Consider the following 20,910-nt stretch of genomic DNA (forward strand, 5'->3'; position numbering starts at 1 on the left):
CGTGCCCCGGTCCGGGAAGATCCCACATGCCGCGGAGCGGCTGGGCCCGTGAGTCATGGCCGCTGAACCTGCGCGTCCGGAGGCTGTGCTCCGCAACGGGAGAGGCCACAGCGGTGAGAGGCCCGCGTACCTCAAAAAAAAAAAAAAGAATGAGCTTACTCCCAACAGAGGTCATAGGAAACAAATTCGAAGAGTTTGGGAGAAAAGAGGAATGACATTTAGCTTGAACATTTAAATTTTAAAATGTTTGAAGCTACGAGACTCAGAGATACAATTCATACTCTAAACATGCTGTACGTAGCTTTATATCAATCAAAAATTAACCCAAGGAGCTCAGGTAACACGTGCCAGCTGGCAGGTCAAGGTGCTCCCAGGTCCCACGTGGTGATTTTCTTAGCTCATGTACATGCAAGTGGCAAAGCCTCTCCCAGGTCAATTCAGATTAGGAACCGGGTACAAAACTGCATAGTTGGTATGCTCCAAATCTGTCAAATGTATACAAAGACTGAGAAAGCAATATCCCCAAAATGTTAACCCTGGGTACCTCTGAGTGGTGGGGATACCGGTGATTTTTTAAATCGCACATGTATTTTTTTGTATTTCTGTTTATATTGTAAATTTTATCAGCGGATACACAATACTTATTATTGAGTCCATTTTCCTGATTATATATTTCTTGATTTATTATCATATAAATCAGTTTTCCTACTGCAAAAGTAGTACACATAACATACGTATACACACATTTTTAAGAGACAGCAATACAAAATCATAAAAAACAGAAAGCAAACTCCTATGTACTCCACCTTCCAAAATAACCTCTGTTAACATGCGGGTACATTTCCTGCCAGATGTTCGCTTTATGCATATACAACGTATATATATTACTTTCATAATCAGAAAACTATATAAATGCCAGATAAAGCAAAACAGGAAGATCCTTTTCTGCTTCTAACTCCCTTTAAACATAAATATCTCAGTGAAATAAGACATCAGTGATATGTGACTTTTTCCTTTTATTCATGAAACACAAGCACCAGGAAACACCTTAAGTGACTTGCAGTCTGTGGGTTTGGGGAGTGTCTTGGACGGGTGAGTAGGACAAGCGGCTGTTAACAGTGGTCAATTAAAAGGCACTTTTATGAGAAAAAAGTACTTTGTCACAAGGGATTTCTCAGTGACCAACCCACTGGTCACTACTCTGGCTGCTTTGCTGGTTAGTTCAATACAAGTTGCATCTCCGGGATGGTACATCGCCACTGGAGAGGCTGCTGGGAGCCCAACTGTGGATGCCGCCTGCTGTGTCATGGAGTGTGTAAGTGGTTTCCCATCTGAGGTCTTACTTAAGCTTTTCCAGTTACACATCCTGTGAAGGCAGAGTGATAGCATAGCAAAGCAGGTTCACTGCAACCACCATCCAGATATGGGGGGCCCAAGGAGCCAAGGCGCTTGGGCAAGGGAGACCGGAACGACAGCCTGCGATGGTAGCCACGTCCTGTTCCTGGAAAGTCACCATGGCAACATGCCAGGAGGATGAGGGATGGCTCCCTGCTTCCTTCCAAGTCGAGCACTGAGCAGAATGAGGGCCTGACCTTCTGGGCTGGTGAACACAAACCTCTTGGCGAAGGTCACGGTCTTCAAAGACAAAACAAGGCTGAGTCAGCAGTGAGAGAAATGAGTGTGGAAACTGGTCCCTAGGTGGAGACACTGACTTTCTGTCTGCAAGAAGACAAGGCCAGGAGGTGGGCCACTCCCAGAGAGCTGTGAGCTGCATCCAATAAGCCTGGTCTCAAGATGTCAATCTGCTTGCAAATTAGACTCACAGAGGCCATAGGACGAAGGGCCACGGCAGATGTGAGCAATTGGGACGGGCATAGTGCCCTCTGCTTTTGTTCAAAACTAAGTGGGGGCTTGGGGGCAATGATAACACAGCTGGATCACATTTGTTCACATGGCTGGGTCACCTCACTGGCCGTCGAACCTGTGAAGCCGCTTTCTCCTCATTTCTTCTTCTGGTGTGAGATGGAACCGATAGGCTGGGGGGCTATTTCTGCGATTTCCTGTAGAGAGAAAGCACAAGGGAGAATCAAGCGCTGCCCATCCACTGTCCTGACATTTACAGGGCACTGCATCCTAGGATTCCCAAGGGGGAAAAAAAGATGGCTTGGGTGTCATCTTTATATTAGCATGAAACAGAAATGTAACAAACATATTTCAGAGGTCAATACTACATTTCAACAAAAAGTAAACATTTTTAGCGAGGTCCAGTCCATGAAACTAATTTGACTCATTTTGAAACTTCTTGACAATCCTCCCATTTCTATGTCCTTTTCCATCATGTTACACAATTTGCATCATTTAATTTCCAAAATGTCTCAAGGGTTTACTTTATTTCTTTTAATGCCCAGAAATAACTGTCACTGTCTGTAACATCCTCACCCAGTGTGCTCGTAGGGTTCTCCTATTGGGCCCTTTTCCTCCCTCTAACCTGCTGCCTCCTGTACTTCCCCAGCTGGTGGGAATCATGCCTGCCTGAAACTCACAAGCCCCCACAGGGCATCATGGCCCATAGAGCAGGGGCTGTGTTACCATAATGACCAATATCTGGGCAGGCAGACAAAAATGCAGGCATAATATTTGAAGATCATGTGGGCCATGGAAATCATCACTGAAAAGGGTTTCTCGGGGCTACAAACAGAACATATAATTTGCAGTGATATAAGCATTTCAATCACTGCATTAAAAAAAACACTCTTCCAGGCACTGTAGGGGGATAATAAAGGAATAACAATAGACAGTCCTTGACCTCAAGGACCCAGAAACCTAAATCTAATGAAAGAGCTTCAATATCCTCCATGAGGCAGCCATGCAGGGCGTCACTGATGGATACATGCAAACAGTAGGTTCACGTCTAAGCATGCAGACCAGAAAGATTGCACCTTTCCCCTTCTGAGCCTCTGCTAACCTTGTAAACTCACTCTGAAAGGCCCACTCCCATCATCTCCCTCCATCGAAAGTCCTACTCGTTTTCCAACGCCCCATCGAAATCGCACTGCCCTCTGGCCACCCCCAATGGAAGAGCTCTCTCCCAATTCAAGTTCCTCAGCTTCCAGCACCTTCCTCTCAGTGGTCCGCATGCAACAGTCACCACATCCCACAAGACAGGGCAGCCACTATGCACACTGCTGCTCTCTCCTACTGGAATCACAAGCTCTCAAATGGCAGGGAACATTTCTGACATTTCTCTCTGCTCCCCAGTGCCCGGTACAGCCCCGCACACACAGAAGCTGTTCAAGAAAAATAAGGGCCTGACTCAGCGGCACATGCCTATGACTTCCAAAGGTATATGTTACGGCCAGACCACCACATTCAACGTTGCCCTCTGAGGTTCTGACACAACTGACTCTGGAAGCCCTGGCCTAGCTGGGAAGGGTGGATGGGCAAGAGGGTCGGAGCCAGGAGGGAAAGCAAGTTTCCCACCCGCTCTCGCTCCAAGCGTGGTACCTTGTCGGAGACGCTGACAGGTAATATATTGACATGGTGGTTGTTAAGACAATGATGAAAAGATGTTAGAGAAAGTGTGAAACTAGGAATCAGTTTGCTAAGCCACCACTAGAATTTCAGTTGTCAGACAATGAGAACTTTCTAAAAAGGCAGTTAAAAGCAACCCCTTTTTATATTTTTTCCCCCCACAGTGATAGAGACCCCAACACTTACCCATGTCTGATTGTCCTTTCCTTTTGAGACGTGAGGGAATTACCCCTGCTGGACCCCTTGTAACATTTCCTGACTAGTCCACCCAGAAGTGATCCTGGTGGGCCAAGCCTGGCACTCACTCCCGCTGGGTAAACTCCACTTGGAGGTTTTTTGATAAGTGAAGTATATGTCATTTTACCAACTTTCACTAAAGATGCTGTTCAAACGTGTAAGACTTTTACCATAAAGATTTTATGAATACTATAAGATTCAAAGTTTTACTGGATATGGTTTTCACCACATACATTTGTAAAGGAATTTCTCTCTGTTCAAAGTGGTAAACACTTTGAAATTACAGAGAAACTCATGAATCCAATTACCATTAGTTTATTGCTTAAAAGTGCTTTATACAATGAGCTCCAACTCCTGCTTTCCTTTTAACGGTTGTTTTTAACAAGTCCATTCTTAATTGTACTTATGAGCGCGGGCCAGTGTATGACAGCCCATTCCAGCTGGGCAGGGAACTGGGAGGCCTGGCTGTGGGCGGAGTTAGAAGCAAGCTCAACGTGGCATCTTGACTCCAGGCCACAGGGCACGAGCCCATAGATGCTGAAAGATGCTCAGACTCCCAAAGGGAATCACAGTGTCCAAGAGGAAAAGCCTGTTCCATGAAGGGAAATGCAGGGAGGAATCAGAGGGGGCAGACTGTGAAGGTTCTGGGGGTTCAGCTCTCAAAATGGCCAGCCGGCACAAATGCTCTCTAGACCCATGCTGGGGGCATTTAAGGAGAACCACGGCTGAGCCAACAGAAGAAATGCCACGTGCTGAAACTCACATTAAGAGAGGAACAATAATCACTCTTTCACAAGAGCCTTTTTTTTTCTTTTTTTTTTTTTGCGGTACGCGGGCCTCTCACTGTTGTGGCCTCTTCGGTTGCGGAGCACAGGCTCCGGATGCGCAGGCTCAGCGGCCATGGCTCACAGGCCCAGCCGCTCCGCGGCATGTGGGATCTTCCCGGACCGGGGCACGAACCCGTGTCCCCTGCATCGGCAGGCGGACTCCCAACCACCGCGCCACCAGGGAAGCCCCACAAGAGCCTTTTAAGGTATCCAATTTGAATGAGCTTTTACTCCCAATTTCATGATGCCAATTTTACAGATGAAAAAAACTGAGGCTCAGGGAGTGTTAGGGACACAGCTAAGGTCACAAAGCTAGCGTGAAGGCAAGCAAAAACTTGCACCTATCGGTCTTCCGGCTGCAGTTCTAGCTCTCCTCCTCTTCCACAGCCCCACACTGCCGATCCTACTAACACGCCGAGTATGTTATCACATCCCTTCGCTGTGCCTTATCCTCCTGCCAGAACCCAGAGGGTCCCTTTCCTTCATGGATATGCAGGGAGCTCACTGTTATCTGAAAATAGAAAAAGAAGAAGATCCAGCCTAAGCTCTCAAATCGACTGGGCTGTGCTGTCATCACAGATGTGACTACAAAGTTCCCGCACTGGGTCCCCTTAAATTCTACTGACTACTAGAGTGGTTTGGGTTTTTAGGACCCCTGGAAAGGCCTTGTGTATAGCAACAAAACAACAATAATGACAATGCCTGATGTGGATGTTTTATGGGTATTTTAAATCCTTCAAACTCAGTGTTTCTGTTAACATCAAAGCCACCTGACTGTCTGCAGAATGATTTAACTGCTTCATTTCAGCCTTTGAACTGCATTCTTCTTGCTGGTAGTTAGTTTTCTTGGAAAGTTTTCAAGACTAAATTAACCTGTGACATGCTGAAGGCAGTTATGTATTTGATGTCAGTCAGCCAAGCCCCCGACCCTGTTCGTCACATCTGTGCTCTGGGTCAGTGCCACACTGGGGACCAGGCCTCCAGCTGCGCCCCTCCGCCTCAGCTAAGCTCTGTCTTCCAATTCTCCACCTTGTCATTTATTTTTAAACCATTTCTATATTTTCCGCTTGTGTCACATGACCTATTATTTCTCTCCTTAGCCTCCAGGACCCTCTGCAGGCATTTCTCAAAGGGTCTAAGAAATGCGCTTTCCACATCTACCTATATTTATTAAGCACACAGAAAAGGATCTGGATGGGCCTCAGCTAGACGGTAAAAGGAGAAGAGGTCCCCATGGGTATATTGGAAAAAGTGTTGCTAGGAAAATGGGAGATGCTTCCGGCCCTGCCTGGAACTAGAGAGGACACCCCAGGCAAGTCTTCATTCCGGCAGGCTTTGGTTGGTTCACTTGTCAGGGGAGAGGGTGCAGAACAAGGTGGCTGCCAGGGTCCTTGCCGTGACTCTGGAGTCTGATGACTGGGATAAAATCCTGACTCTTCCACTTACAGCTACACATCCTTGAGCAAGTAGGTTACCTTCACGCGGCCTTAGTTTCCTTACCTATAAAATGCAAATAGTAACAGTAGCTCCTTTGCTGGACTGTTGAGAGAATACGAGAGGGTGCATATAAAATGCTTAGCTGAGTGCCAGCAGTGCAGTTAATGCCTGATGAGCACTGGATGTCAGGACTTCTAACCTCTAACATCACTGAGAAGCATATGGGTTAAATGGCTACCTGTTCATATCACTGGCTAAGACAGATACCAAGTAAAGTGACCAAAGACTTCTTAAAAGATAGAGCCCAATTCTGTTTGAGGACCAGTTGGCAGTGTTTTGTACAAAGTGTGGAGTCACTACTTACTAAATACTTGTCCTCTAAGAGACAGATACGAAAAAGGTAATTCACAACCTCCACAGGCCAGCACACTTTTGTGACTTCCGGGCACTGCAAAAACTGGAGAGCCCAGCTGAGACCTCTTTTCTCCACTGAGTTAAATCATGCATTGAACATTTACAGGTCTGGGTGAAACAGCCTTGCTCTGATGAACTTGGTATAGAACATTAGTATTTATGAGCCTTGCTTCTATGGTCCTGTAAATGGAGGTCAGCCCTCAATTTTACTCAAAGAAACAGTGAGCATGCTTCAAAGGACCTCAGGAGCAGTGCCCAGTTTAAGAAGATTTAGCTCAATTATAGCACCAGTAATGAGATCATAAGATTTATTGATTTGTGGTTCTTGATGAAAATTTTTCAGTTCTCTACCCTTATGTATAATGCAGTAACCTCTGCATTTTACATCTAAGGGAGGAGAAGCAATTTCATCCACATAAGAATTGCTAAAAAGAATGCCATGAGTTGATGGCCATTTCCCCTACTGTTCGCCAGCCCTGTAAATAGAGATGTTTAATTTGCTGTATTCATAGATCCTGCCCGTGTTCTGACGAGCCCTCTATGCCATTCAGTGAAATTATACTAAAGTGAAGCCTCAAGATGGCTTATCTTTCCCTTAAATTGGGGACCTATGGAGGCAATCACTTAAAAAAAATTTTTTTTAAACCAAGAAACCTCTAAATATTCCTGTACTCTCTGGGATTGCTTTTGTCAAATGAGGGCAACAGCATGGGACCCATATTCTCTCTTTCAAAAATGTTACTTTATTAGAATTCCATGAATTCTAAAGCTTCCAAAATGTCTTTTGACAGGACAGTTGCTAAGTCATTTACTATGACCAAAAAGGCCTGGAAGGCACCCCAAGTCCAACAATTAGCAAGATATTCTTTTAAAGTAGGAGGTGCCCAAGGACAATACGAGCACTTTCCTTTTTGAGGCACTAATTATAATGATCTATCATCTTTCCATCCGTCCATCGCTTTAAAAAGAGTTTGAGGGCTTCCCTGGTGGCGCAGTGGTTGAGAGTCCGCCTGCCAATGCAGGGGACACGGGTTCGTGCCCTGGTCCAGGAAGATCCCACATGCCGCGGAGCGGCTGGGCCCGTGAGCCATGGCCTCTGAGCCTGCGCGTCCGGAGCCTGTGCTCCGCAACGGGAGAGGTCACAGCAGTGAGAGGACCGCGTACCGCAAAAAAAAAAAAAAAAGAGTTTGAAATTCACCTAAAAATCTCATAACTTTCATACAGATGCAAGTTTCATTATGGTTTACAATAAAGGTAACATTTAGATGTGATTTGAGAGAGAAAAATTCACTTTTCCACTCCTCAACTGATCAAATCAACAGTGGTGGGATTTCTTAGTTCTGAAACAGTATCTGGAATCCCAAAATGAGAAGCTCTGAATGGAAATCAACTCAGTTGCTACTTTCCCTGTTGTACTTTTCTCTCTGTTCTAGTTGGTTAATTTGGGGGACCGTTAATGGACACAACTGACTTCAAATCAACAGGCTTCATAATCAAGTTAAGTTGATAATTATAATCAACTTAATAACCCAGTTAGCAATTCGAGTAACCTAAAATATTGGGTCCACTCTGTCAGATCTAGAGTTTTTTTTGCAATATAGAGAACACATGGTATGACCTCTGGAACAAAAAGTGAAAGTCCGGGAGGAGACAATAAATGTTTGCTGGGCAATTGCTACATGCTCACTCTACTTTACTCTCCTTTTAAAAAGTGTACAACTTTATTAATTTCCATGCACTGAACACATGGGACCAACATCCAGACCAAAATACAGTATTTCCAGCACTCACAAGCCTCCATGGGCTCCCTTCCAGAAGCGGTCCACTGACTTCTTACAGCAGAGATTCATTTTGTCTCTTTTTGTCCATAAATGGATTCATATAACATGTACTTTTTGTGGGTTGTTTCATTTTACATTATGTTTGTGAGACTCACCATATTGCTGTATGTGGTTTCTATTCTACTTATCCTTCTGAGTAGAATTTCCTCATCTGTTTTATAGAAAGAAGAATGGAGGCTTAAAGATTTCAAAGAACTTACCAAGGCCACACAGCTGGTCAGGGACTGAGGCAAGAGTCACACCTAGATCCCTTTCTACTCTGCTCCAGACATGAGGTGTGTTAGTTGTCTTCCTTAACCCCAAAACCAGAATCTGTAAACCCGAACAATACTATTCCTTTCAACTTGATTTGGAAGCAGGATCTGTTTAAAAAGCAGCAGGAAATTTTACCTTCTGCTTTAGATAAGGTTCACTGCAAACAGTAAGATTTTCTGGATAACAAAGTATCTAGAATTAGGATCTCCCTTGACAAGGTTTTAGCAAGAGGCCCAGTTGCAAAAGTCAGCCTTGGTGATTAACTATATCATGTATTTTCTAAACAGAGAACAGCTTATAAATTCTTACAGAAATAACTCTCGATGGGCTGGAGGGGCAGCAAAAAGAGAGGCTGAGGAGAAGAGGGTCTCCCATTAGGAACCACTGTAACATGAAGCACACATTTCTTTAAACAAATGGATGCAGATTTTATCTATCTATCTATGGCTGTGTTGGGTCTTTGTTGCTGCCTGTGGGCTTCTCTTTGTGGTGGCTTCTCTGGTTGCAGACCACAGGCACTAGGTGCACAGGCTTCAATAGTTGCAGCACGTGGGCTCAGTAGTTGTGGCGCACGGGCTTAGTTGCTCCACGGCATGTGGGATCTTCCCGAGCAGGGATGGAACCTGTGTCCCCTGCATTGGCAGGCGGATTCTTAACCACTGAGCCATCAGGGAAGCCCAGATGCAAATTTTAATACTAAAGGGATTTTCCATTTTTAAAAATCAATCTGTCTTAAATCCCTTCACAATTCTGTCACCACCTTAACACTTTATCAAGAGGGATTTAAATGAGATTAGGAATGATTTTCAAGCACCTTTTATATATATTTAATGGCTTTAGGACGTTTCAAATTTTCTTTGATGTAACACAGCATGCCTTTTGGCCAGCCATCTGAAGGTGCCTCAGATGGAGTTTACCCAATCACATCAGCTGATTCTGGAAACTGAGAAGAGGTTGACTATCTCCTCTGGAGGAACAGCCTTCCTACTTCCATATAATTTGGGGCTGTACTTTTTTTTTTTTTTTCTTTAAATTCAAAATCACCTGCTGATATCTACTGGACAGATATAAGAAAATTCTTGGAAAACTAGATGCAGGGCTCCCTTTGCTTCCATATTCTCATTGCCTAGTACCCACGAGGGCCTACGTGCCTGGCTGGGACAGCAGAGAGAAACCAGACAAGGGCCCTGCCTGGAGGGAGAGATTTGAGAACATATTTTACAACAGAAAAGAGAAAACTGAAAGTAGAATGAGGAAGTCTTTTGTGGGCAGGGAGTTTTGATGGGAAAAAAAAAAAAAAAAATATATATATATACACACACACACACACACACACACACACATACACAAACACACACATAAGTACGGACAAAGCTAGAAAAAAGATGAAGACACTTTGGATTATTAAAATCCCACACTCCTCTCTGAAGCTCCAGGGCCAATGTGCCTGACTTGCCCAGGACAGGCAGCTGCGGCCTGGGGCCTCTCCTGATGTTTCTGATAGAGATCCCATACCTGCCCGCAAACAGGGCCCTAGCAGGACCTCCCCAGAGAGGGCCGCTGCCCTGTACCTCCCGCCTGGCCTGCATCTTTGTTGGACTTGGACCCTCCAACCTTAAAGGATTCCCGAGGTCCAAATGTCTACCTGCTCAAATCTCTGACCCCTCTGGCTCCTGGCCCTCTATCAGCTCTGACCCTCTGATCGTCACCTCTTAGACAGAGGAGGCCTTCCACTGCCTTTTTATGGCCGGATTTCCTGATGATGTTAAGATGGGGCCACGGTGGCAGGGGCAGGGAAGGACAAGCAGGATGGAACTTCTAGCCTTTTCCTCAGAGCCTGGATACCACCCCTCCTCTTGCTTCTTGATCATGGGGTTATCTTTGAGTAAGTTTTAATTTAAGTATTTTCTAAATTTAATTATCTTTGAGTAAGTTTTAATTTTTTTTTTTAGGAGAGGGAAGTGGGTAAGAGATTATTTAAACTATACTAAATTGAGCTCAAAGAGATGTAAAATTGCGTCTTCCCGAGACCCACTGGGTTCCAGCCCTGCTGCCTGCCACTTGCTATGGCATCATCGTAAAAGAGTGGCTGTGGCTGAATTCTCCCCTTGCTAGCCTTTAGCAGCCCCGTCCCATGAGCATAGTTTCCATAGAACAGCAACCAACTGGCCGGTGAAGGCAGGAGTCAGAGCTAGGCTCCCAGTTTTCAGTAGCTCAAATGCAAGAGGTTTGGGCAAAGCCAGGCAGTCTTGGAGACTCTATGAACGGGACAGCTGTCTGGTTTGCTGCTGTGATTCCTAAACTTTCATGTGCACAATAATGGAGAACTTGTTAAAAACGCAGATTTACTAGATCCTACAGCCAGAGATTCTTATGCATCAACTGGCTGGAGAGCAGGAAGGTGCATTTTAATGAAAACCCACCCTGGCGGCGTTTCTGCTGCAGACAGTGTATCAGATCACTGAGAATCACTGGCGGAAAAGAACACACTTCGCTGGATGTGGGTCTGCATCTGGCTCCACGAGGACCCTGGATGAGGCACTTCTCCCTGGGCCTCGGGCTCCTCATCTGTGCAATGACGGGTGCTGGATTGGACATTTTAGACCTCCGCACAGAGGTGCAACATCTGCGGCTGTTCACTTCTCAGTGAGCCATCAGGGTTGGCTGGCCTAAGAAGGCAGGGTGCAGATGGGCCACACCAGCAGCCTGCGTCCTCCACTGCCTGCAGTCCGGGCAGCTACTCTGCCTGCCCCGTCAGCCAGCCTGGCCGTGACTTCTGACAGCTGGGCCGAGAACTGGCCATGCTGTGCTTCTTGGCAACTTCCTCCAACTAATTTGGTCTAATTCAGTGTCCCTCCCCATGCCCCAACGTTTTAATTTTTAATAAACTTTTGTTTTGTTTTGTTTTTTGTTTTGCGGTACGCGGGCCTCTCACTGTTGTGGCCTCTCCTGTTGCAGAGCACAGGCTCCGGATGCGCAGGCTCAGCGGCCATGGCTCACAGGCCCAGCCGCTCCGCGGCATGTGGGATCTTCCCGGACCGGGGCACAAACCCATGTCCCCTGCATCGGCAGGCGGACTCTCAACCACTGCGCCACCAGGGAAGCCCTAAACTCTTTATTTTGGAATAATTTTAGATTTAAAGAAAGTTACAAAGGCAATACAGCCAAACATCTTACATTATCATGATCTAGTTGTCAAAATCAACCACTTACAGGGATGGGTGCGCTACTATTAATGAAATTCCAGACTCCACTTGGATTTCACCCGTTTTTCCACTAATTTCCCTTCTCTGTTCCCTTCTCTGTTTCACCAGTTTTGCCACTAATTTCCCAACTAAAGCCAACAGTCCATTTAGTTGTCAGGTCTCCTTAGTCTCTTCAGGTCTGTGGTACCGTCTCAGTCTTTTCTTATTTCCTGTGACCTTGACAGTCCTGCGCAGCGCCAGCCTACAGCAGAACGTCCCTCAGTTTGGTTTGTCTGATGCTTTTCCTCATCATTACTCTGGGGTTAGGGTTTTGGGAAGAAGACCGCAGAGGCGAAGTGCCCTTCCCATCCGATCGTATGACTTATCACTGGTGATGTAACCTTGAGCACTGGGTTAAGGAGTGTTTGCCAGGTTCTTCCACTTTTAAAATTTTTTGATGAGCTCCAAGGCAATGAAGCTTTAACTCTCATCACCAAGAGTTACCTGGATAAACTGGAATAGGTAGAAGTGGGTCCCTCAAGCAGCCTCTGTCACTCTCCCTGCTTGAGGATGAGCAGGTACAGGGGGGTCATCCCTGACCTTCACTGCATTCAGGTTCTCCAACACAGAGGTGAGTGCGTGCATCACCAGGACAGCGCTTTGAGAGTTTCCGATCTGGCAGGCTTGGCATGGAGCCCAGGCTACCGTATTTTAATGAGTTCCCAGGTGATTCGGAGCTACACTAGCTTTTTAGAATCAGCTCAGATTTTTTTTTTTTTTTCAACTGAAAATATCCACCCTGGGTTTCACGCCAGTATTTACACTTGCCGGCAGGTGGAGCCAGAGGCTCATGACTCAATCTGCTGAAGAAAACTAGGACAAATTCCAGTCAACAAAGCATTCCGCACTGTAAGCAGAATTAGGGTTATTTTGAAACAGATGGGCTCTACAGAAGCCGTTGCACTGAATATTATGCAGTTGTTTATTGTCTAGATGGTCTGAAACCCGGGGACTATTCGCCAGCATCTAGCAGTTTCTGTGTCATATCAGGTTTCTTCCAGCGCAGAGGAGACTGACAAGACCCTGGGAGACAGATGTGGTTATGGATACGGATGTGGATACAGTATTTTAACCAGCTCTGAACTCAGGATTTACTCCTGCTACGGTGCATACTGCCTTGCATGGTTGAGTGCATCTTCCTGGAACGATCAAGATCCCTCTAACTCCACATCAGAAGAGTAGATACAATAGATACATTTGGATACACACATATCCAAATAGATACAATCTGTGACGATAAGACACCAAATCCCGGATGCAGTAATTCTAAAATGCTTTACTTTAAGCCTAATCAAAGCGGTCTGTTTCCTGGTTTACATTTTTACCCACACACCCACTTACACTTGCCCCCATCCTCTTTCCTTCTGCCCCTCTCCTGTGCTACCCCAGCTGGCATTAGCAGGGAGGAAGCAAGGGCAAGGAAGGCCAGCTAGCACGCACTTGACTGTGCCTGAGGCACTGGTCCACAGTGGGCAGCACCAGGGCTTACAAATGGAGTGTTCTGTGAGTCCTGGAAATCTACAACGGCCTCCAAGCGCCAACGGTTCCTCCGTAGAGAATGTTTTCAGTCCCTTAGCCTGTGATCCCAGGCACTCAGCTGCTGCTGTGCTGATCAGCCCGGGATCAGAGCGGCCGTGAAGGCGTCTCTGAGGTTGGCAGCTTGGGGACGGGTGGTTCAGCAGGTTCTGCTGTCTCTGTGCTGGACAGACCCTCAGTCACCTGAGGGGCGCACAGACGTGCTTCCTGGTGGATAAGGCCCTGCTGTAAGCAGTGGGTTCGTAACTGCCTGGCACAGCGGCTCCCTCCCTCCAAGGGATAAAACGTCAGTTGATGGTGCCCCCCCCCTTTCACGAACAGAGGCAGGTCCCCCGCTCAGAAACAACAAAATCCCCAACGTGCTTGCTCTTTGCCCAGATTCTCAGACGGAGGCAGAGAGAAGCACTGTTGATGACACTTAGACCTGTTTCATTTTTTTCTCACTCCCTTCAACTTGAGTTTCAAATCAGAGACAGCCCAATGGCCAGCTTTTTAAGCAACAGCCCAAGGTAATGTTTTCATTGACTTTTAAAATCATAGCCCATTTGGAATTAGCCCATATTTCCCACAGAAACCTCAATCTTCTGAAAATACCTTTTAACCTTTGGGCATAGAAAAATATAAGTAAATATCATCCCAAGAAATCAAAGAATAAGAAAGAGAAAAGATGGAGAGTCAGGAGGAGAACTCTGGAAAGGGACAAAGAAACTTAGATCGGGAACTTCTGCCAAGGCCAACCACTGAGGGGTAACGTCCAGGTCACACTGGACAACTGTTGCCAGTGACTGTCAGGAGAAACAAGGATGTGGAGCCTGGGAGGGAAGGGGTTTGGGACAGCTGACCCTAGGCTTGGTGGCCGGACTGACTGGCAGCAAACAAAATGAGCCATGCGCCAGGCCCTACACCTTCCCACTGCTCCCATGTCACAGTCCTGTGACACACGCAGCAGCACGTCAACGCTCTAGAGACTAGATACTGGATCTAGAAGAGTAATTTCCAAACTTTCATGTGGGTGAGCACGGTAAGAGGCAGATTCTAGGTTCTAACTTGGGAGATCCCAGATCAACGGCTGTGGTGAGACCCAGGAATCTGCATTTTTCAGAAGCACCTCGTGTGAGTCTGATGCTACCAGCCCCACTCTGAGAAACTGGGATCCGAGGGATGCCGTACTACATTCTGGGGTTTTGTTTGGTTGTAACTAACGATCAGCACCAAAACGGCATCTGGTTTTGTACACACAGGTCTTTTGTTACATCTTCCCTGAGCCAGAAGCTCTGGTGGTTTCCCAGGTTGTGCCGTGCTCAATCCTGGATGATGTGAATTTTAAAAGTAAGACACCAACGCAACCCAGCTCTCCTAAAGATTCTATTAGTTATAACATGAGAGTGGACGAAACTGGCCACTCACCCAGTCGTAGGAGCAAAGCCACTCACCTCTGGATCCCAGGTGCCTGGGACCTGGTGGCCACGTCATAAATGTTTGGTGAATGAACAAAAAACCAACTAATATGCTATCAGGGCTGAGCAGAGAGGGGGCCAGGAACCAGGGGCCCAGGCCAGGCCAACGGGGCTAGAGGACCGTGAGAGACATGTGGGTAAATGGTGGCAGGTAGGGAATTTCAAGGCCCAAGAGTCTTGGTTTCTGGCCTCAGCCAACAACCAGCTTTCAAACCCTGAGACATAAGTGGGTGAGAACAGGTGACAGGAGGCTTCAGAATACAGTTCAGTCTATTTGTTTCCTCTAACAAGTGCATGAAGTTGGTCTGGGCTCTGGGGTTCCGTTACATTAGAGAACTTCAGTATCCAGAAGTAGGCCAAGATATGAGATGTACTACGTACATCCATGTTGAATGCTGTAAACATTCAAATTATTTCTATTTTTCAGATATCATAAGCCTGACTGGTGCATAACACATCAAGAGATACCGATATCAACGCAGAATTATGAAAACAATCCCTGACCTAGGAAACTGTCCCTGACCTGTTGAGAAGCCAAGGAGACCACCATGGTTCGAAGCTCTCACAAAAGCTAGAAGCTGCCGGCACGCTCCTCTCTCAGGTGGAAACAGAGGAAGATGAACTATTCTGGGAAAAGCCTGCAGTGAGAGTGCGTCACAGCTGGTCTCAAAGGTGCATGAATGTCAGGGTGAAGGTGGGGCGGGCACCCCGAGAACCACCGGCTCAACCCCACAAGGAAACAGCAACGCAAGGGCCTCGGCAGATGCACTTGCTGGGTTAACAAAAAAAAAAAGGCAGGAGAGGGAGGGGGCGGGAGAGCCAAGAGGGAAAGTAACTGGAAGAAGAATGACATCCTTGTCAGCGGTCCGAGCCCCACAAATTTTGAATGGTTGGTGGTTTAGAAAACCAGGGTGGGCTCCTCGGCAAAGGCCTAGATAAGCTGGGAGGTAAGGACAACACAAGCGTATCCCTTCAGAGCGGAGCAGCTCTGAATGAGATAAGCGGCAGGGTGAGAGCATCTGCACAGAACGCCAACAGGCAGGAGCCTTGCTCTCTGCACCAGAAGCTGAGAAATGCTTCCTGTGGGTCAGAGTTGGCCTAGAAGCGGGATGGCTGTGAAGTTCTGGGATGCGATAAACTATCCCGGAAGTAAGATGGTCATCTTAAAAACACGCTTGTTTTTGTATTTGGTGGTATTTAACCAGTTACCTGGCGGTCCAGTGGTTAGGACTCCACGCTTTCACTGCCAAGGGCCTGGGTTCGATCCCTGGTCAGGGAACTAAGATCCCACAAGCCCTGTGGAGCGGCCGAGAAAACAAAACTAAACTAAACTAAACCAAAAAAAAAAAACCGCAAAAAAATATTGCTCTGATGGCATGTAACGTAACCCTGAGCTGAACTGCCACTTTTTGTTCTTTTAGGTCTGATTAACCCACTCCCACCCACACCAAGTTCTGATCCACTAGTGAGAGACAGTATGTGTGTTTGTGTGTGTGCGTGCATCCTTGTGTGTGGGCTCGAGTACGTGTGTTACAGACACGCCTTGTGACTGAAACTTCTCCCATAAACAAGCCCTCCCAGCCTCAGGAAGAGCCGGGGGCTTTCTCAGACCGCCGGCACACAGTCGTGAAACAGCCTGCCTCTAACTAACCTAGACTGGCTCAGAGACGATTCTAAAGTGGGCTGTGCTAGGGAGAGAGACTCAGTAACAAAAATGGCTTATTCTTACATGTCTGTTAAATAATTTCTAGTAAAACAAAACTTATTTTATGAACAGAAAGGGAGACCACAGAATGAAATTTTTTGAACTTTAAATTCCAAGTTAGGAATCTAGAGCGAGGCTTACCTTGGATAACTGATGATTTAGATACGTGGGGAGAAATATGTTGTTCTCTGAGCATCTTTGGAAACAGATGTTCCATCTAAGTGTTTGCTGTAGCCAGAGAAAAAGCGAGTACTACAAGGCCTACCTACAGGGTTTTTTTTTTCTTTATTGGAGTATAATTGCTTTACAGTGTTGTGTTAGTTTCTGCCGTACAACGAAGCGAATCAGCTATATGTATACATATACCCCCTCCCTCTTAGGTCTCCCTCCCAGCCCCCCATGCCACCCATCTAGGTGGTCACAGAGCACTGAGCTGAGCTTCCTGTGCTTTATAGCAGGTTCCCACTAGCTATCTATTTGATGCAAGGTAGCGTATATATGTCCATCCTAGGCCTACCTGTAGTTTTAAGAAAGAAGCTTTAAAGATACCATGTCAAGTGTGGAAAGGAGATTCTGTGTGAGATGCATCCAGCGCATCTTAAAATCATGGATTTTCAGGACTTCCCTGGCAGTCCAGTGGTTAAGATGCTGCGCTTCCACTTCAGGGGGCGCGGGTTCGATCCCTGATCAGGGAAGTTCCACATGCCTCACGGTGCAGCCAAAAAAAAAAAATCATGGATTTTCAGAGCGGGGTGGGGGAGGACTTGGGATGATGGAATCCAATCTGCTCAGTTCAGAGCCCAGAAACAGAAGCCCAGAGAGGGTAAACGGGTCTCCCGTTTTGCACAGCTAATGGGGGCAGAATCAGAACCCAGGTCTCTCAGTGCTCTGGTCATGTCACCAGACTTCATTGTTTTCCCTTTTAGCCATTTCATCCTGAAGAATCCAAACCTCCCTTTCAAGTCTGGAGTGGACATCGGTGTTTTATACAAGTGCCTTCTGCTACCCGGCTCTGTGGGCAGCACGGGAAGGGAATGGGCTCTGGTGCCAGACAGAGCTGAGCTTGAATACGGGCTCTGCCCCTTCCTCTGTGCTCCTGGACAAGTCACTTTCCTCACCAACCCTCAATTTTCTTATCTGTGTGGATGCAGGAACCTACCCCTGGATTGCTCTGAATGGAAGGAACTAAAGGACGCCAGCACCTGGCTCAAAGCAATAGAGGGTCAGTGGTTCCTGCTATTATGCTAATAACCCCTTCCAGGTTTCCCCACCCCGGGAATGTCCCCACCATCCATCCAGTTAGTCACACACACCCAGACCCCAGTCATCCTAGACAGCTTCCCCTTCCTCATGTGCCCCCTTCAACCCGCCACCAAATCCTGTCATTGTAACCTGAACCTTCCCCTAACTCGTCCCCCCTTCCCTGCACCTGCCATGTCACCAGCCCTGCCTGAGCCACCTGCTTCGTGAGCCTACACTGGTGCCTGAGCCCCTAGATGATGTCCTGCCCTTGCTCTGGTCTTCCAACCAACCACCCCCCACAGGGGAGCTGGAGAGCTTTGCCAGAACACGCATCTCATCCACTTCATCCTCTGCCTAAAGCCCTCCAGGAGTTTCCTTTCATTCAAGGACAAATATCAAACTTCGTACGCAGCCCAGTAAGCCTGCCCTCCCACAGCTCCAACTCCCAGGGACCCCTCCCCGCCTCCCCAAGCTCTCAGGAGAGTGGCCGCATGCCCCTTTGCCCTAAGTTCTCCCAGGATCATGTCCCCTTTCTCCGAAGCACATGATGCCACAGTTAGTAGTTACATGGGACTCTGATGATCCCAGTCAAGTGCATCCTCGTTAGGTGGTGAGCTCTGTGGGGTGAGAACACGGCGGGTTTGTGTTCACCTTCTCCCCAGGGATGAATAAATGAACAAAGCAGCAGGAATGGGCAGGAGGGAGATGTGGAGGAGTAACTACTGTCCTCATTTTAGAGATGGCCAGACTGAGGCTCGAGGAAGGCATGTGACTTCCCGAGGTCGGGGCCCCCAGGAACTGCATGGAAGCGCAGTGGTCCTCACACACCACCCACCACGCTGCTTCAGAAACCAGCTCCCACATTTCTCCTTTACCATCCAACCTTTCTTCACAGTAGCCAGTGGCTCAGCAAAAAATTAGTGGGTTCTTTAAAAAAAAAAAAAATAGGAGGCTCTGAGGGCATGGGGGGCGGGGACTATAATTGTCACATGGAAAAAGGAAGAAATTGCAAGTTAATAACGGGGAGATTTTGAGTTTAAAAAAAAAAAGACCATCCAAAGCTACAAGATTTGTTGCTATTTAGACCAAATGGAACAGCATTTCCAGAACTGTCTCTATGGATCTGAAGATTCTAGATTAAAGGCAAGTGACTTGGCCAAAGGCTTAGACCTGTTTTCCGACACAGGTACTCTTAGGGAAGGAAAAACAAGGGCGGGAAAAGCCCCAGCAAGGTTGCTACACCAGTATGACTGATCTAAATGGAACACACTTCCATGAGTCATTTGTAGCTTTAAATACTATAGAAAAAAGAATTTATGAAACATGCCCAAACAGTCTCCCTTTAATGTGGCGAGCTCTTTTCAAACCACATTGTTCAAATTTATGTTAAAATGCAAACCCTTCATGTTTACAATGGTACTCTTGGAGGAATAATATAAAAGTACAACTGCTAAATTTCAAAGACAAGACTTATAGCCTCAGAACAATGGGGGCATTCCCAGCGCAAATTTATGAGCTGTTAAACCTCAAAAGGTTTCCTCAATTAGCAATGAAGGTTTTGACATATTTGCAGCCTGGTATAGGGGCTGCTTTTTATACAATTTGGGGTGTACCGCTTTTATCGGAACTTTTCCTTACTTTTATTGACCTCGGATGACAACTATTGTGCTCCTCTCTGGGCAGCGTTTGATCCTGCTAATTGTGCCGTGGAGCCGGGACGGCATTTCACGGTTTACCATTGCTCCTGGGGCGCACGACAAATTATACATAATGCATTGCGTTGTAATTGCTGCATTGTGAACTTGGCTCGCCTTCCCAACATAAAATACCGACATCCAAGTAGTTTTATTAAAAAAAACCGTAAGGGATTCTTTTGGATTATAAACATCTGAAGACACAACGTTCTCATGAATTCCGGTGGCTATTTTGGACACACACAGGGCGGGCGAGGCTGAAAAGCAAATCAAATGTACTTCACATGAATGTTTACAGAGAAAAAGACGAGGCAGTCACGAAGGCAAGGCCATAGGGAATGCAAAACAAAACGGAGTAGGAGCTGAAGGGCAGACAAAAGTCCAAACTGGGAAATCAAAGAGGCAAGGTCTAGTGATGGCCCTTCGTCTCCCTGGGCCTCAAGTTCCTCCTTTTGAAAACAAAGGCACAGAACAAAATGACCACAAAGGTCCCTTTTCCATGAAGACAGGAGCCTCAGGGGGGCAGTGACCTGTTTTCCAAGTCTGATTTGTCAGCACTAGAAACCTGTGTCTTGTACCAAACACACAGCTTCTCACCACTGCCCTGTTGGTTTGGGGCCTCTTAGAAAAAGATGATGCCTCTTGAAAGGGCAAGGGGCAGAATAAATAAAGCACAAGTTTTGTATATGCAATATGATCAAGTGCAAAAAAAAAAAAAAATCACAAGAACAGTACAGTGATCACTCTAGATGCCCACAGCAGGCTGCGGTCACAGGACCTGCTGCAGATTTGGAAGCAACACCAAGGCACCAGGGGGTACCCTCTTAACCCTCCCTTCTCCCCTCTCCCTGCCCCGGGACAGCAACCTGATATATGAATTCAGGGAAATGAATGTCCTAGAGGAGCCAGAGGTGCTCCAGCAAGATTTCAAGCACAAGGGGTCACCTGGCAGCTCAGCCGGCCACACAGGTAACACATAACTGGACTGTGTTAGAACTGTGGCTTCTCTTTGAAGCCAGGCCACAGACAATCCAACGTGCAGTTGGTAGGCTGTTAACCTCCTGCCAAAGAATTCTGTGTCCCTCGACCGACTTCTCCTCCCACCTGGTTCAACAACAAGCAAATGGCCCAGTTAATTGCAAACCGAATTTAAGACTTAAATTTGACAACGAAGTATGCTTAGAACTTTGAGTGTTTGGCATAGGAGGGTCAGAATTCTAACTATTTACTTAAATTATGACACCCAGCGCTGCATAAAAGGCATCCTGGATGAGAAACACACCGGCTGTCCATCTGTCAAGATTGTGGAAAGCCTGCCAGGCAGTGTGGGCCTCCTCCCCCAAACCCTCACGTCTACTGTGGGCGACGTAGCCATTGTGCTACCAACTAGTTCACGTGAACAAAAGGGGATGCTCCGGAGTGGGCAGCTAGGGGGGCAACAGTCAGGATTATAGTTTTAGGACAGAATACTCTTACTTATTGGCCCTAG

General features: G+C 46.8%; 1 protein-coding gene across 6 annotated transcripts in view; it reads right to left on the reverse strand.

The window, feature by feature from the left end:
* Positions 1 to 656: 656 nt before the first annotated feature.
* RHBDD1 (rhomboid domain containing 1) overlaps positions 657 to 20,910 on the reverse strand; it is a 111,920-nt gene continuing 91,666 nt past the window's right edge. For all 6 annotated transcript variants that reach the window (XM_060151951.1, XM_060151955.1, XM_060151949.1 and 3 more), the window contains one exon: positions 657 to 2,060. In XM_060151951.1, coding sequence (XP_060007934.1) covers positions 1,966 to 2,060 — 95 coding nt within the window. In that variant the 3' untranslated portion in view covers positions 657 to 1,965. The remainder of the gene's footprint in view (positions 2,061 to 20,910) is intronic.

The sequence above is a fragment of the Lagenorhynchus albirostris genome, chromosome 6, assembly GCF_949774975.1.
Source record: "Lagenorhynchus albirostris chromosome 6, mLagAlb1.1, whole genome shotgun sequence".
NCBI lineage: Eukaryota > Metazoa > Chordata > Mammalia > Artiodactyla > Delphinidae > Lagenorhynchus > Lagenorhynchus albirostris.